General features: G+C 52.5%; 1 protein-coding gene across 1 annotated transcript; it reads right to left on the bottom strand.

Moving 5' to 3' along the window:
- Positions 1 to 804: 804 nt before the first annotated feature.
- On the bottom strand, positions 805 to 15,979 carry LOC142472880 (protein sidekick-2-like). Its single transcript, XM_075580080.1, has 3 exons — positions 15,818 to 15,979; positions 7,923 to 8,049; positions 805 to 2,124 (listed from the first exon to the last, which is right to left on the bottom strand). Exons 1-3 carry the CDS (start codon positions 15,916 to 15,918, stop codon positions 1,771 to 1,773), a joined length of 582 nt encoding a protein of 193 aa, XP_075436195.1. The 5' UTR covers positions 15,919 to 15,979; the 3' UTR covers positions 805 to 1,770.
- Positions 15,980 to 16,706: the final 727 nt, after the last annotated feature.

Here is a 16,706-nt window from a genome sequence, read left to right as displayed (position 1 = left end):
ATTCGCATGAATGGGGAAATGTGTTCTCCGGGAACAGGGCGGACCACTTGACTGCATGTTAAATTAGGACCAAACCCAGGGGCGGGCCAACACCCAGTCCCCAAGGGCCACCAACTGGTCAGGTTTTGAATATATCTCAGCTTCAGCACAGGTGGCTCAATCAGTGGCTCAGTCAAAGACTGAGCCACTGATTGAGCCACCTGTGCTGAAGCAGGGACTGATTGAGCCACCTGTGCTGAAGCAGGGACTGATTGAGCCACCTGTGCTGAAGCAGGGACTGATTGAGCCACCTGTGCTGAAGCAGGGACTGATTGAGTCACCTGTGCTGAAGCAGGGACAACCCCTAATACCTGGCCTGATGGCGGCCCATGAGGACTGGAGTTGCCCCACGCCTGGCTTAAGTGAATGGAAGCTGACGTATTGATAACTACGCGTTACCCCCTTCTGACCCTCCCTAGCAGAGAAGGGGGTAAGGGTGGGACTGCCTGGTGACCCTTTGATTAGCTGATAAATAAGTGAACACACACATCATATATATATAAAAAAAACTGCAATTCTGATATAACACGGCTCCTGCCCAGACTCCGAGAGGCGCACCGACAAAGCTCTAGCACCTCAGCGCAGACCCTCTCCTTTTAATACTGTTTGGTTGTGCGCAATGCCTAAATTCTAAGGACCGGGGCAGAACCCCAAGGCACCAGCCCCATGTAGCATCCTCCAAAATCCCCCCCGGACTCGGGTGATCTCCGCAGCGATACGCCGAATCAGCAAAACTACCCCCAAAATAATAACAATAAACAGACGTTTTATGCGGATCCTGAAATATCGGTTCATTTATGACATGGGCGAGACCATCTGCCGCCCCCCTCCCCCCCTAACTTATAGACCCTTACACCGAGGGGCTGCCAATGCAATGATGCCCCATCTGGTAGAAGAAGGGTTACATGTCAGAGGGTTTGACCTGATTTTGGCACTGGAAGTGTTAAAGATGGCAGCTGCAGTACACTTCATGCCCCATTTGGCAGGGGCGAGCTGCTTAGTACACCCGCTTACCCGCTCTATTTAAGTAAGTCAGCCCTGGTATATTCTGCCTATTATTCCCGGCTTTCCTTCCCACATTCCGTGTGGTGATAACTCGTTATTCCGGACGTTTCTGGCGCGTCCGTAGGACCATTAAGGATTCCACACATGTCCCTGTTCCATCTTTGCATGTCCAAGGAGAGCTCTGACCAAAACAATCCTCTGTGAACCTCTCCATACTTGTGATTCAAACCAATGGTGGAAGCATCCCGCTGGGTTGTGGCGGCCATCTTGAATTCAACATGGAGGCCGCACCCTTTATCTCTTTCTATATGTTTTGCAGCAAAACCAAATCTGACAAAATAATCCTTGGAACAGAAACCCTGTATGAGTAATCTGAAAGAACCATGAAAGGTCCCAGGCCCTGGTGGCCATTTTGAGCTCTCAGCAGCAATTTTCCTCGCCACTGAGGAGAATGTTTCCTTACAAAATGGATCCTTTAGTTGTTCATTAAGTTTTGTCACTTTGGAACCCAAACCTTTGGGATATTACATAGAATTGAAGCAGCAAAAAGAAGATACTGACCTACAACTGATTGTATCCCACACAATGTCCTTTAAACTCTTCTCTTTTCCCACATATATATATGTATATATATATATATATATAGATTTGTTTTAATATATATCCGCTTCTCTTTACAATTCAAAGAAAATCAAAATATTGGTGAGACGATAGAACCGTTCGACATCAAACGAAGGAAGAGAATCCGGCAATGGGGGCTCGGGACGCGGGAGCGAGGCTGCTGGGGGGGCGGTATATGGGGTTCGGTTGGGCTGGGAGGCTGGGGGGCTGTTGAGGTGTGGGTGTCCGGCTGGATTTGGGCCTGTACAAACTGCCCTCCTGACTGCAGTTGCTGCTGGGTAGAACGCAGGGCTCGGGGTCGCCCGGCTCGCTGCCCGCGTAGCTGTAGGCCTGTGCCCGCGAGATGCCCTTCTGCTGGCGTCTCCACGAGTTGTAGTACGTCGGGTCGCTGATGTAATGGTTGACAAACGAGTGGGATTTCTGCTGGTTCTGATCCACTTCGTACTCGCTGTCGCTGCCCTGGGAAAGCAAAAAATAAATAAAAACACGCACAAGTTACACATAGCGGGCGTGCCATTAACCCCGTAACGGCCAGGGACAAGAAGAAAAACACACGCACAAGTTACACATAGCGGGCGTGCCATTAACCCCGCCACGGCCAGGGACAAGAAGAAAAAAAACACAACAACGGACTTTTCAAAGTGAAAAAAATACTTTAAAAACAAAAAATCTTTTCTTAAAACTACGTTTCGATTTAGTTAAGGAAACCAATGACAGAAATACATTACAAGTTCTATATTAAGCAATGGCTACATGTACAGTAATTGTTGATCAAACAACTGCAGATACACACACACACACACACACACACACACACACACACACACACACACACACACACACACACACACACACACACATTACTGTGGAGGGTTTTTGTCACTTTTTTTTACCCACCATAACTTAACTAAGTGTGGTGAAACCTATCCCTGCTTCATTTTGCATAGTCAGTGTAACCAACCCCACACTGAGGAGACCCATTAAGGTCGAAACGGCTGTCTGTTGGTGGGCTTACTGGCTATGCATCTTAACCCAGGCTGTGCTCAAAGCTGTGAAATGCAGCAAGCATAAGCTTACAGGGGACCATGTTATATGGTTTTGAAGCAAAAGGTGACACTGTGTGCTCATTTGCATGTCATTTCCCAGAATCCCTTGCTGCAGTGGAAGTGCTGTGTGCTGGGTGATAATGGTGAAAGGCGGGGGTGCAGACCTGTCTAAGGCATGCAAACGAGCATACAGTTATATTTCCATTTGCTAGATATGTATATAACACGAATGAATTTCTTCTGTTTTCGGATCAATAATACTTTTATTAAAAGTGTTAGATTGCAAGCTCTTCGGGGCAGGGACCGCCTCCCATGGTTGCTTTTATGTCTGAAGCGCTTATTCCCAGTATGTGTTATTATATTATGTCCCGTGTGTTACCGCGGTGACGCGCTGTGTACCCGCATGGCGCTATATAAAGATATACATACAAGAAGACACAGCTTTGAGGGTTTGAACAGCCCTCGTGTTCTTCCCGGTCCGGTTTGTGCTCCACTCCGGACTGAGCCCGGATTAACTCGGACACTAGGAACTTTGATGCGCGTGTACACGATTATATGAACCCCTTGGGTCTCATCCCAACTACGTGTGTGACGGGGCAAGGTATGTGTATTAGAAGTGGCTGGGAGCCCTGCTCGCAGATACCTGTATATAAGGAGAAACGGGAGGCTGCATACCTTCCCGCTGGCCTCCCTAGAGAGAGCCAGGGATTACCTCTATGCAAAGGATTGCAGAACCAGCGTCCCGTTTGCCTTTGGGAAGGTGCGGTCTGTTTACCCAGTGTAGCACACAGCCGGGTTCCCGTAGTAATGTTCTGTTACACGGGCACGGGGCGTGTGCAGCGAGCTGGCGCCAGCACCGAGCACATGGAAATACTTTAGTTCTCCCTGTCGGTGTGGGATACGGGCGCTTCCCGGCCAGTGAGCAAACGCACAAAGGATGTATTCTATGTAAAGATCATATTAATCCAGTAACACACGTGTAACTCCGGGTTTATTTGTATGTACGGATATATACACAGTTATAATCACTTCCCTTTAACGAGCCAATCATTGAGCTTTAAGATGCTGTAATTAGCTGAAGGTTCCGAGCCTCAACCAACGGGAGACGCAGTGTAACACCTGAGTCTGGCATTCAGGCAGGAACAGGTACACCTATAACAAGGAAGGGGCCCTCCCGATATTGGAATTACTGCCACGGCCATACACAAGGACATAGATAAATGGGCCCAACCTAGAACTCTCTTAAAACGTCGACCATTTTGAATAATAAATACATCTTTATATAAGTCCACTCGAGTTCGCTCAGCCATTACAGGTACAGGACATAAGAAATAAGATGGAGGGTATACGGCTGTCGTGTACTCCCTGCATGCACATGCAGCCTGCAGGTTACCAGCACACACGGCGTCCTCCCTGCATGCACATGCAGCCTGCAGGTTACCAGCACACACAGCGTCCTCCCTGCATGCACATGCAGCCTGCAGGTTACCAGCACACACAGCGTCCTCCCTGCATGCACATGCAGCCTGCAGGTTACCAGCACACACGGCGTCCTCCCTGCATGCACATGCAGCCTGCAGGTTACCAGCACACACAGCGTCTTCCCTGCATGCACATGCAGCCTTCAGGTTACCAGCACACACAGCGTCCTCCCTGCATGCACATGCAGCCTGCAGGTTACCAGCACACACGGCGTCCTCCCTGCATGCACATGCAGCCTTCAGGTTACGAGCACACACAGCGTCCTCCCTGCATGCACATGCAGCCTGCAGGTTCCCAGCACACACAGCGTCTTCCCTGCATGCACATGCGCCTGCAGGTTACCAGCACACACAGCGTCCTCCCTGCATGCACATGCAGCCTGTAGGTTACCAGCACACACAGCGTCTTCCCTGCATGCACATGCAGCCTGTAGGTTACCAGCACACACAGCGTCTTCCCTGCATGCACAGGCAGCCTGCAGGTTACCAGCACACACGGCGTCCTCCCTGCATGCACATGCAGCCTGTAGGTTACCAGCACACACAGCGTCTTCCCTGCATGCACATGCAGCCTGTAGGTTACCAGCACACACAGCGTCTTCCCTGCATGCACAGGCAGCCTGCAGGTTACCAGCACACACGGCGTCCTCCCTGCATGCACATGCAGCCTGCAGGTTACCAGCACAGTGTCCTCCCTGCATGCAAATGCAGCCTGCAGGTTACCAGCACACACAGCGTCCTCCCTGCATGCACAGGCAGCCTGCAGGTTACCAGCACACACAGCGTCCTCCCTGCATGCACATGCAGCCTGCAGGTTACCAGCACACACGGCGTCCTTCCTGCATGCACATGCAGCCTGCAGGTTACCAGCACACACAGCGTCTTCCCTGCATGCACAGGCAGCCTGCAGGTTACCAGCACACACGGCGTCCTCCCTGCATGCACATGCAGCCTGCAGGTTCCCAGCACACACAGCATCCTCCCTGCATGCACATGCAGCCTGCAGGTTCCCAGCACACACAGCGTCCTCCCTGCATGCACATGCAGCCTGCAGGTTACCAGCACACACAGTGTCCTCCCTGCATGCACATGCAGCCTGCAGGTTCCCAGCACATACAGTGTCCGTGTTAAGGGAAATCGCAGATAGCAGGGGATACATATCAAGCTGTTATCGGACCTTGAAGTGCAGATGTTTGACATTGGGTGTCTGGGTGTCTGTGTCAGATAACTCCACAAATTCCTCATGAATGACATGTTTTGCACTTTGCAATACTCCATACCCTCCAACTGCAGCTGTTTAGCAGGCGCTGCGCCTGCCTCTTTATACCCTGTATCTCGTAACTTCAGCTGTACCTATTTCTGCCAGGGGTTGAAGCTCAGAGTCTTCAGCTAATTAAAGTATCTGGGAGATTAATGACTGATCTGCTAATGATTAGATGATTATGGGCGATTTAACACCCACTTCAAGTGTGTGTGTGTGTACACACACACACACACACACACACACACACACACACGTGTGTGTGTTTGTGTATGTGTGTGTCATATTGATATATCAATAGGAAAGAAACAGAGGTCCCTGGAGGTGTTAGGATAACTATGTGTCGGGTGACGTGAGGGGTAAAGGAAAGAACAGGAAAAGATACAGGTAAATAACTCATGCATTACTATAAATAAATCATACAGTCCATGAAATGTCTACGGGGGTTCGTTCCACAGATAAGTCCACTAATACGTTTAGTTAATTGCGTTAGTAGTTAGGCGTCAGTCCGACTCCTAGGGCACGGATCGCTGTGAGGGACTCAATTCATGCAAACGCGTTTCGCGACTATCGCTTCATCAGTGGATGTAGGACTAAGGCCGCGATTATAGTGCATGCTCGCGCGACATCACACGCGGTGCGCACGCAAAAGATGCACTGCAGGCAGGAGGCATCGGGGGGCGAAGCAGTGACGTCACGTAAGCGGTTCGCCCTCATTGGCTGAACCACTCGCGTGACGCGACCGTCGCACTCAAAAAACAAATGGATTTGTCTCCTCAAGATTCAGCCTCTCCGTCGCGCCTCCGCACAGTCGCGTGCACTCTGACCAGATTCATTGGACTCAAGGTATTTGTTTTGGCAGTGCGCGTCGCCGGAACTATAACCGCAGCCTTAGAAACAATGCTAATACTTATAGCAATGACGGGGAGACACCCAACCACTGACGAAGCAATAGTGGTGAAACGCGTGGGGATGAATATATAAAATTCCAAAATACACGTTATTGGTGATCTGATCTCTGCATATTGTGAATTGCAGGTGTTACAATATCTTCTTAGGGCAGGGCTTCTCAACCCCAGTCCTCAAACCCCCCCAACAGGTCAGGTTTTCAGGATATCCCTGCTTCAGCACAGGTGGCTCAATCAGTGTCTCCGCCTTCGTCTGACCCACTGATTGAGCTACCTGTGCTGAAGCAAGGACTGACTGAGCCACCTATGATGAAGCAGAGATATCCTGAAAACCTGTCCTGTTGGGGGGTGTCTTGAGGACTGGCGTTGAGAACCCCGTCCTTAGGGAGCGTCGCTTGTCCGCTCCCCAATCCTGCACTGACATAGCAAATAAAGTCGACCTATTTTCCCGTTGCAAATGTTGGAGGGGCTGATACTGGTTCTGTGATAAGTGGGTCCCCGGGCCCAGGGGACACTGCCGCTCTCTCCCCGTGCAGCCCCGAGTCCTACGTGACAGCCTCACAACGCTACGCCGGCCGCGGTGTCGCCTTCCAGCCGCCGAAACCGAACCCGGCAAAGATGCCGAGAAAGTTCCACCGACAGCTTTTATCTCCAGGTAAACGGCGGGTCACAGGAAGGGGGTCGTTCTGTCGTTACAGCAACAACAGAAACCCGTCTACCTAATGGCAGACTTCACCGTGAAACCCTCCCGCACCGCAGGGAGGTACTTCTAGGGGGGCAGCTGCAGAATAGTTCTGCCTTTGTCCTGGGTCGTTATTTGGCATCAAACAATTGTGTTTCCGAGGTCAGCGCGTTGCGTGTTGTTTTTCACGGTGTCGCAGTTCAGCGCCGGTCACACCCTGCACCGTGTGGCTTTAGGCGGGGAACTCCCTGTCACATCAAAAGTGTAGCTTTCACCGTGGAACAATTGCAGGCATTATGCGGTTACTGTAACCATTGTGTTACCCCTGCTGCTTTGTGTGTCTGCCCATGGGGAGGTGTACACGGACACTGCTATGCAGAGGTGTGTGTGTCTCGCTCTCACGCCTGCTCGATTAGTACACGGTTCTTCTGCCGCTCCTTACAGCGCTGTTCTAATCTCTCTGCGCTGACCCGTCTCCTTTCTGCCCTCTGCGTTCTACGTACACGCCATGCTCCCGCATTTGCCTGCCTGCTGCCTGCGGCTCCTGACGGTGTTACCGTTCTCATGTAATAATATCCACGTATTGTATCCGTATTCCCCTGTGAGTTACACTGCAGGCTTAGAGCAGGAGCCGTAAACTCCAGTCCTCAAGGGCCACCAACAGGTCAAGTATTCAGGATATCCCTGCTTCAGCACAGATGGCCCAATCAGTGGTTGGGCCATCTGTGCTGAAGCAGGGATATCCTGAAAACTTGACTTGTTGGTGGCCCTTGACGAATGGAGTTGGCCGCCCTGGCTATGATGACTGCTTGGTATGGTGTCCGCCCGCGCTGGCCGCCCCCCCCGCCGCCCGCCCCCCCCCCACGCCGCCCCTCTCACCTGGGAGTCGGACACCTCGGAGGGTTTTTCGGTCAGGCTGCCGCTCTCCGCTGGGATGAGGTCATTGTATTTGGCCACGTCCTCATCGGAATAATGCAGACTGCCCGGGCTGGGCCGCGGGGGGGACCTGGAATTAGAACGCGCAGGACGCGGGTTTACACGTTTTCGAAAAAGCCAGGGGGTAGGGGGGGCGGTGCTCGGCGCCGGAAAACGGCTGCACCCAGGGTCCAGGTATCACGGCAAATTCCATTCGCGGGGGCTTTGAAACGCCGCCATTACATGAACCCTGCTAGCCGAACGGCTACCGGCACCCCCTACGGAGGTCTATATTTCGGGAAGCAGGGGGTCGCCGGGCTGAAATGATTGAGGTTCAGCCCCGGAGACCCCCTGTTTCAATAGTAAGTTTTAAAAAAAATAATCTGAAAAACATCTCCCCGTTTGGATCGGCGCTTTAAGCTATTTTGAGAACCAAGAAACCTAGAATCCCATTATTTAGGATTGTGCTATTCTGTATTCAGCGCACGACGGCTGCATTGTTATATACTACAACTAACTATCCCCTCATTGGCCTCATTGGCCCTACTGGCAGGGAAGGGGATACAATAATTCTATATACTAAGTCCCTTACTGTCCAACGGTCCCAAGCAGAGGCGGACGCACAGATTCCTGGTAGGATCCTTTCAGTCGCAGTTAAAGAGATAATTAAACAGGCTTAAGAAAATAATAATATATATATATTTCTTTGTTTTAATATACGCCGCCTTTGATTACCTTTATTGAAAACTAATTACCTAAGCTGACGATTGATTGGTTCTCCCGTGATCGATCAGCAAAGATCCTGCTTCCCTGGGTTCACTAAATGGCCGCCTTTCAGTTTCAAATCAATCCTTCAGTCAGTGTAACTCAGCAGCTACAATGTATCCTTATATCACTAAGGTAACATTATCTATTGTTACAGTTTGCAGCTCAAACTGCTGGGAAACTTGGCAACAAATGATCCCAAACAGGAAAGTGTTGCAAAGATCTTGCACTGCTGGGGAGGTGGCTAAAGCCTGCTATAGAAATCAAAGGAGGCTCAGTATATTAAAACTCATTAAAAATGGCATTAAACGTTGAATAATAATAAAAAAAGGTAGTAAGTATTATCTAATACTATAGAACTGATTTACAGTCGGGTCCCGCTCATACGGCCGGTTCCGTTCCAGGCCGCCACCAGAAAGCGAAAATCGCCCAAAAGCGGAACATAGCATTTGCTATGTCCACCGGCGATTTTCCGGCTCTCCTTTCCCTTCTGTGCATGCGTGGGCACGGCCGTCCCCCTTCTACACATGCGCAAACTCGTCCGTCCCCCTTCTGCGCATGCGCGGACTCGTCCGTCTCCCTTCTGCTCATGCGCGGACTCAGCCGCCCCCCTTCTGCGCATGCGCGGACTCGGCCACTCCCCCTTCTGCGCATGCGCAAACTCGTCCGTCCCCCTTCTGCGCATGCGCGGACTCGTCCTTCTCCCTTCTGCTCATGCGCGGACTCAGCCGCCCCCTTCTGCGCATGCGTGGACTCGGCCACTCCCCCTTCTGCGCATGCGCGAACTCGGCCATCCCCCTTCTGCGCATGCGCAAACTCGGACGTCTCCCTTCTACATGTGCGTGAAATCGCCCGCTCCCCCTTCTGCGCATGCGCAAACTCGCCCGCTCCCCCTTCTGCACGAACTCGGCCGCTCCCCCTTCAGCGCACACGCGGACATGGCGGCTCCCCTTCTCGGTACCGCCGTATTGGCGGATCGCCGAGAAACGAAATGCCGAGAAGTGGGGCCCGCCTGTATTTAAACACACACGTAGGATACTGCTTGGATTGCTGCTTTAAGCCCCATGCCAGCCAGTAACACTCCAAAAGCCCCCCCCCCCAAGCCCCCTACAACAACTCGTTCTTGTGTAGTGTCTGTAACAGAGCAGGCTTTGTGCTTCCCGCCAGCGGGGAGGAGGGAGCTGCAGCTTGCGGGGACGAGACAGGAATATCAAGGAGAAAAGGGAACCAAGAAATAGCCCCCTCTGTGACTCACGCCTCGCTGGGAACCCTCCCACCCAGGAAACCCCCCACTACCCCAAAACCCCATCAAACCTAACCCGTTACCTTAACCCCCCCACCCTAAAAACCTAACCCGTTACCTTAATCCCCCACCCTAAAAACCTAACCCGTTACCCTAACCCCCCACCCTAAAAACTAACCCGTTACCTTAACCCCCACCCTAAAAACCTAACCCGTTACCTTAACCCCCCACCCTAAAAACCTAACCCGTTACCTTAATCCCCCGCCCTAAAAACCTAACCCGTTACCTTAACCCCCCACCCTAAAAACTAACCCGTTACCTTAACCCCCCACCCAACAAACCTACCCCGTTACCTTAACCCCCCCACCCTAAAAACTAACCCGTTACCTTAACCCCCCCACCCTAAAAACTAACCCGTTACCTTAACCCCCCACCCTAAAAACCTAACCCGTTACCTTAACCCCCCACCCTAAAAACCTAACCCATTACCTTAATCCCCCACCCTAAAAACCTAACCCGTTACCTTAACAGCCCACCCTAAAAACTAACCCGTTACCTTAACCCCCCACCCTAAAAACTAACCCGTTACCTTAACCCCCCACCCTACAAACCAAACCTAACCTTAACCTCCCACCCTACAAACCAAACCTAACCTTAACCCCCCTATCCTTAAACTCCAACATCAGCAGCTAAATTAACCCTTAAATGAATTTACCATGGCAAACAGGCCTGCGGCGGCGCGGCTGCGGTAGAACGCCGGCGGAGACTTGGCCGCGGCCATGTTTGACCCCAGAGCGGGACAGTATTTTGATATATCGATGCGAGACGCAGCCCCCGTTACTGCACCCAGAATCGCCGGCGCGAGTTTTAACGCGGTATCGGAAGATTTGGCGCTTAAATAAAAGGATCCGCGAGTCGCAGAACGCTCAGTAGCGCACCGCGCGGTGACACCAAGGCTGCACCGGCATTCGCGCCAACATCTCCATACATCGCCCCCCCCAAATACGTCATGCGCTCTTCCTGTATACAGAATCCCCCACCTCTCTATACAGAATCCCCCACCTCTCTATACAGAATCCAGCACCTCTCTATACAGAATCCCGCACCTCTCTATACAGAATCCCGCACCTCTCTATACAGAATCCCGCACCTCTCTATACAGAATCCCGCACCTCTCTATACAGAATCCAGCACCTCTCTATACAGAATCCAGCACCTCTCTATACAGAATCCCGCACCTCTCTATACAGAATCCCGCACCTCTCTATACAGAATCCAGCACCTCTCTATACAGAATCCAGCACCTCTCTATACAGAATCCAGCACCTCTCTATACAGAATCCAGCACCTCTCTATATACAGAATCCCGCACCTCTCTATACAGAATCCAGCACCTCTCTATACAGAATCCCGCACCTCTCTATATACAGAATCCCGCACCTCTCTATATACAGAATCCCGCACCTCTCTATATATAGAATCCCGCACCTCTCTATATACAGAATCCCGCACCTCTCTATATACAGAATCCCGCACCTCTCTATATACAGAATCCCGCACCTCTCTTTATACAGAATCCCGCACCTCTCTATATACAGAATCCAGCACCTCTCTATACAGAATCCAGCACCTCTCTATACAGAATCCCGCACCTCTCTATATACAGAATCCCGCACCTCTCTATATACAGAATCCCGCACCTCTCTATATACAGAATCCCGCACCTCTCTATATACAGAATCCCGCACCTCTCTATATACAGAATCCCGCACCTCTCTATATACAGAATCCCGCACCTCTCTATATACAGAATCCCGCACCTCTCTATATACAGAATCCCGCACCTCTCTATATACAGAATCCCGCACCTCTCTATATACAGAATCCCGCACCTCTCTATACAGAATCCCGCACCTCTCTATATACAGAATCCCGCACCTCTCTATATACAGAATCCCGCACCTCTCTATATAAAGAATCCCGCACCTCTCTATATAAAGAATCCCGCACCTCTCTATATACAGAATCCCGCACCTCTCTATATACAGAATCCCGCGCCTCTCTATACAGAATCCCGCACCTCTCTATATACAGAATCCCGCACCTCTCTATATACAGAATCCCGCACCTCTCTATATACAGAATCCAGCACCTCTCTATACAGAATCCAGCACCTCTCTATATACAGAATCCCGCACCTCTCTATACAGAATCCAGCACCTCTCTATACAGAATCCCGCACCTCTCTATATACAGAATCCCGCACCTCTCTATATACAGAATCCCGCACCTCTCTATATATAGAATCCCGCACCTCTCTATATACAGAATCCCGCACCTCTCTATATACAGAATCCCGCACCTCTCTATATACAGAATCCCGCACCTCTCTATATACAGAATCCCGCACCTCTCTATATACAGAATCCAGCACCTCTCTATACAGAATCCAGCACCTCTCTATACAGAATCCCGCACCTCTCTATATACAGAATCCCGCACCTCTCTATATACAGAATCCCGCACCTCTCTATATACAGAATCCCGCACCTCTCTATATACAGAATCCCGCACCTCTCTATATACAGAATCCCGCACCTCTCTATATACAGAATCCCGCACCTCTCTATATACAGAATCCCGCACCTCTCTATATACAGAATCCCGCACCTCTCTATATACAGAATCCCGCACCTCTCTATATACAGAATCCCGCACCTCTCTATATACAGAATCCCGCACCTCTCTATATACAGAATCCCGCACCTCTCTATATACAGAATCCCGCACCTCTCTATATACAGAATCCCGCACCTCTCTATATACAGAATCCCGCACCTCTCTATACAGAATCCCGCACCTCTCTATATACAGAATCCCGCACCTCTCTATATACAGAATCCCGCACCTCTCTATATAAAGAATCCCGCACCTCTCTATATAAAGAATCCCGCACCTCTCTATATACAGAATCCCGCACCTCTCTATATACAGAATCCCGCGCCTCTCTATACAGAATCCCGCACCTCTCTATATACAGAATCCCGCACCTCTCTATATACAGAATCCCGCACCTCTCTATATACAGAATCCCGCACCTCTCTATATACAGAATCCCGCACCTCTCTATACAGAATCCCGCACCTCTCTATACAGAATCCCGCACCTCTCTATATACAGAATCCCGCACCTCTCTATATACAGAATCCCGCACCTCTCTATACAGAATCCCGCACCTCTCTATATACAGAATCCCGCACCTCTCTATACAGAATCCCGCACCTCTCTATATACAGAATCCCGCACCTCTCTATATACAGAATCCCGCACCTCTCTATACAGAATCCCGCACCTCTCTATATACAGAATCCCGCACCTCTCTATATACAGAATCCCGCACCTCTCTATACAGAATCCCCCACCTCTCTATACAGAATCCCGCACCTCTCTATACAGAATCCCGCACCTCTATATACAGAATCCCGCACCTCTCTATACAGAATCCCGCACCTCTCTATATACAGAATCCCGCACCTCTCTATACAGAATCCCGCACCTCTCTATACAGAATCCCGCACCTTTCTATATACAGAATCCCGCACCTCTCTATATACAGAATCTCGCACCTCTCTATATACAGAATCCCGCACCTCTCTATATACAGAATCCCGCACCTCTCTATATACAGAATCCCGCACCTCTTTATATACAGAATCCCGCACCTCTCTATATACAGAATCCCGCACCTCTCTATACAGAATCCCGCACCTCTCTATACAGAATCCCCCACCTCTCTATACAGAATCCCGCACCTCTCTATACAGAATCCCGCACCTCTATATACAGAATCCCGCACCTCTCTATACAGAATCCCGCACCTCTCTATACAGAATCCCGCACCTCTCTATACAGAATCCCGCACCTCTCTATATACAGAATCCCGCACCTCTCTATATACAGAATCTCGCACCTCTCTATATACAGAATCCCGCACCTCTCTATATACAGAATCCCGCACCTCTCTATATACAGAATCCCGCACCTCTCTATATACAGAATCCCGCACCTCTCTATATACAGAATCCCGCACCTCTCTATATACAGAATCCCGCACCTCTCTATACAGAATCCCGCACCTCTCTATATACAGAATCCCGCACCTCTCTATATACAGAATCCCGCACCTCTCTATACAGAATCCCGCACCTCTCTATATACAGAATCCCGCACCTCTCTATATACAGAATCCCGCACCTCTCTATACAGAATCCCCCACCTCTCTATACAGAATCCCGCACCTCTCTATACAGAATCCCGCACCTCTATATACAGAATCCCGCACCTCTCTATACAGAATCCCGCACCTCTCTATATACAGAATCCCGCACCTCTCTATACAGAATCCCGCACCTCTCTATACAGAATCCCGCACCTCTCTATATACAGAATCCCGCACCTCTCTATATACAGAATCTCGCACCTCTCTATATACAGAATCCCGCACCTCTCTATATACAGAATCCCGCACCTCTCTATATACAGAATCCCGCACCTCTCTATATACAGAATCCCGCACCTCTCTATACAGAATCCCGCACCTCTCTATACAGAATCCCCCACCTCTCTATACAGAATCCCGCACCTCTCTATACAGAATCCCGCACCTCTATATACAGAATCCCGCACCTCTCTATACAGAATCCCGCACCTCTCTATATACAGAATCCCGCACCTCTCTATACAGAATCCCGCACCTCTCTATACAGAATCCCGCACCTCTCTATATACAGAATCCCGCACCTCTCTATATACAGAATCTCGCACCTCTCTATATACAGAATCCCGCACCTCTCTATATACAGAATCCCGCACCTCTCTATATACAGAATCCCCACTCGTTTCTCAGCAGAGATTCGGCCAATCTGGTGACCCCTTTGATGCCAGAGAAGCCAGCCCGTCTGGCAGTGAACAGGTTAAAAGGACCCTTCCAATAAATGTGACCTTTTGGAGGCCTCCCGTGCCCCCGCCATGCTGTGCCCAGCCTCCCGTGCCCCCGCCATGCTGTGCCCAGCCTCCCGTGCCCCCGCCATGCTGTGCCCAGCCTCCCGTGCCCCCGCCATGCTGTGCCCAGCCTCCCGTGCCCCCGCCATGCTGTGCCCAGCCTCCCGTGCCCCCGCCATGCTGTGCCCAGCCTCCCGTGCCCCCGCCATGCTGTGCCCAGCCTCCCGTGCCCCCGCCATGCTGTGCCCAGCCTCCCGTGCCCCCGCCATGCTGTGCCCAGCCTCCCGTGCCCCCGCCATGCTGTGCCCAGCCTCCCGTGCCCCCCGCCATGCTGTGCCCAGCCTCCCGTGCCCCCCGCCATGCTGTGCCCAGCCTCCCGTGCCCCCCGCCATGCTGTGCCCAGCCTCCCGTGCCCCCCGCCATGCTGTGCCCAGCCTCCCGTGCCCCCGCCATGCTGTGCCCAGCCTCCCGTGCCCCCGCCATGCTGTGCCCAGCCTCCCGTGCCCCCGCCATGCTGTGCCCAGCCTCCCGTGCCCCCGCCATGCTGTGCCCACCTCCCGTGCCCCCGCCATGCTGTGCCCAGCCTCCCGTGCCCCCCGCCATGCTGTGCCCAGCCTCCCGTGCCCCCGCCATGCTGTGCCCACCTCCCGTGCCCCCGCCATGCTGTGCCCACCTCCCGTGCCCCCGCCATGCTGTGCCCAGCCTCCCGTGCCCCCGCCATGCTGTGCCCAGCCTCCCGTGCCCCCGCCATGCTGTGCCCAGCCTCCGTGCCCCAGCCATGCTGTGCCCAGCCTCCCGTGTCGCTGCCCGGTGATGGGGGTTGCCCCCGTCGGGCGCCGCGCCGCCTCACCTGGTATAGATGCCATTCTTCCGGCAGAAGGAGTTCTTCACGGACAGACGCCGGTCATTGAGTTCCAGCGCGGGGAACCGGCTCTCGTCCAGACTCACCATCTCACCGTGGCCCAGAGCGCTGGTCTTGGGGTTAATGGCTGCGGGGGAGAATGGGGCAAAGGGTCCTATAAAAAAAGTTCCTTTAGTGCAGCCCTTATAGTGTCAGGGTCTCTGCCACCCACCCCAAAACATGGGAGGGAGAGGGGGTCAGGAAGGGAGGGAGAGGGGGTCAGGAAGGGAGGGAGAGGGGGTCAGGAAGGGAGAGGGGGTCAGGAAGGGAGAGGGGGTCAGGAAGGGAGGGAGAGGGGGTCAGGAAGGGAGAGGGGGTCAGGAAGGGAGAGGGGGTCAGGAAGGGAGGGAGAGGGGGTCAGGAAGGGAGGGAGAGGGGGTCAGGAGGGAGAGGGGGTCAGGAGGGAGAGGGGGTCAGGAAGGGAGGGAGAGGGGGTCAGGAAGGGAGGGAGAGGGGGTCAGGAAGGGAGGGAGAGGGGGTCAGGAAGGGAGGGAGAGGGGGCCAGGAAGGGAGGGAGAGGGGGTCAGGAAGGGAGGGAGAAGGGGTCAGGAAGGGAGGGAGAGGGGGTCAGGAAGGGAGGGAGAGGGGGCCAGGAAGGGAGGGAGAGGGGGTCAGGAAGGGAGAGGGGGCCAGGAAGGGAGGGAGAGGGGGTCAGGAGGCTGGGAGAGGGGGTCAGGAAGGGAGGGAGAGGGTCAGGAAGGGAAAGGGGGTCAGGAAGGGAGGGAGAGGGGGTCAGGAAGGGAGGGAGAGGGGGTCAGGAGGGATCAGGAAGGGAGGGAGAGGGGATCAGGAAGGGAGGGAGAGGGGGTCAGGAAGGGGGGGAGAGGGGGTCAGGAAG

This window comes from Ascaphus truei, chromosome 22, assembly GCF_040206685.1.
Source record: "Ascaphus truei isolate aAscTru1 chromosome 22, aAscTru1.hap1, whole genome shotgun sequence".
Taxonomy (NCBI): domain Eukaryota; kingdom Metazoa; phylum Chordata; class Amphibia; order Anura; family Ascaphidae; genus Ascaphus; species Ascaphus truei.
The sequence above is the reverse complement of the archived record's forward strand: the minus strand, read 5'-3'. Positions and strand labels throughout refer to the sequence as shown.

Coding starts and splice junctions, on each gene's coding strand:
- LOC142472880 (XM_075580080.1), bottom strand. CDS start 15,918: ATGGTGAGTCTGGACGAGAGCCGGTTCCCCGCGCTGGAACTCAATGAC. Junction 8,050..15,817: donor AAGAATGGCATCTATACCAG/GTGAGGCGGCGC, acceptor TTCTAATTCCAG/GTCCCCCCCGCGGCCCAGCC. Junction 2,125..7,922: donor CCGAGGTGTCCGACTCCCAG/GTGAGAGGGGCG, acceptor TTGCTTTCCCAG/GGCAGCGACAGCGAGTACGA.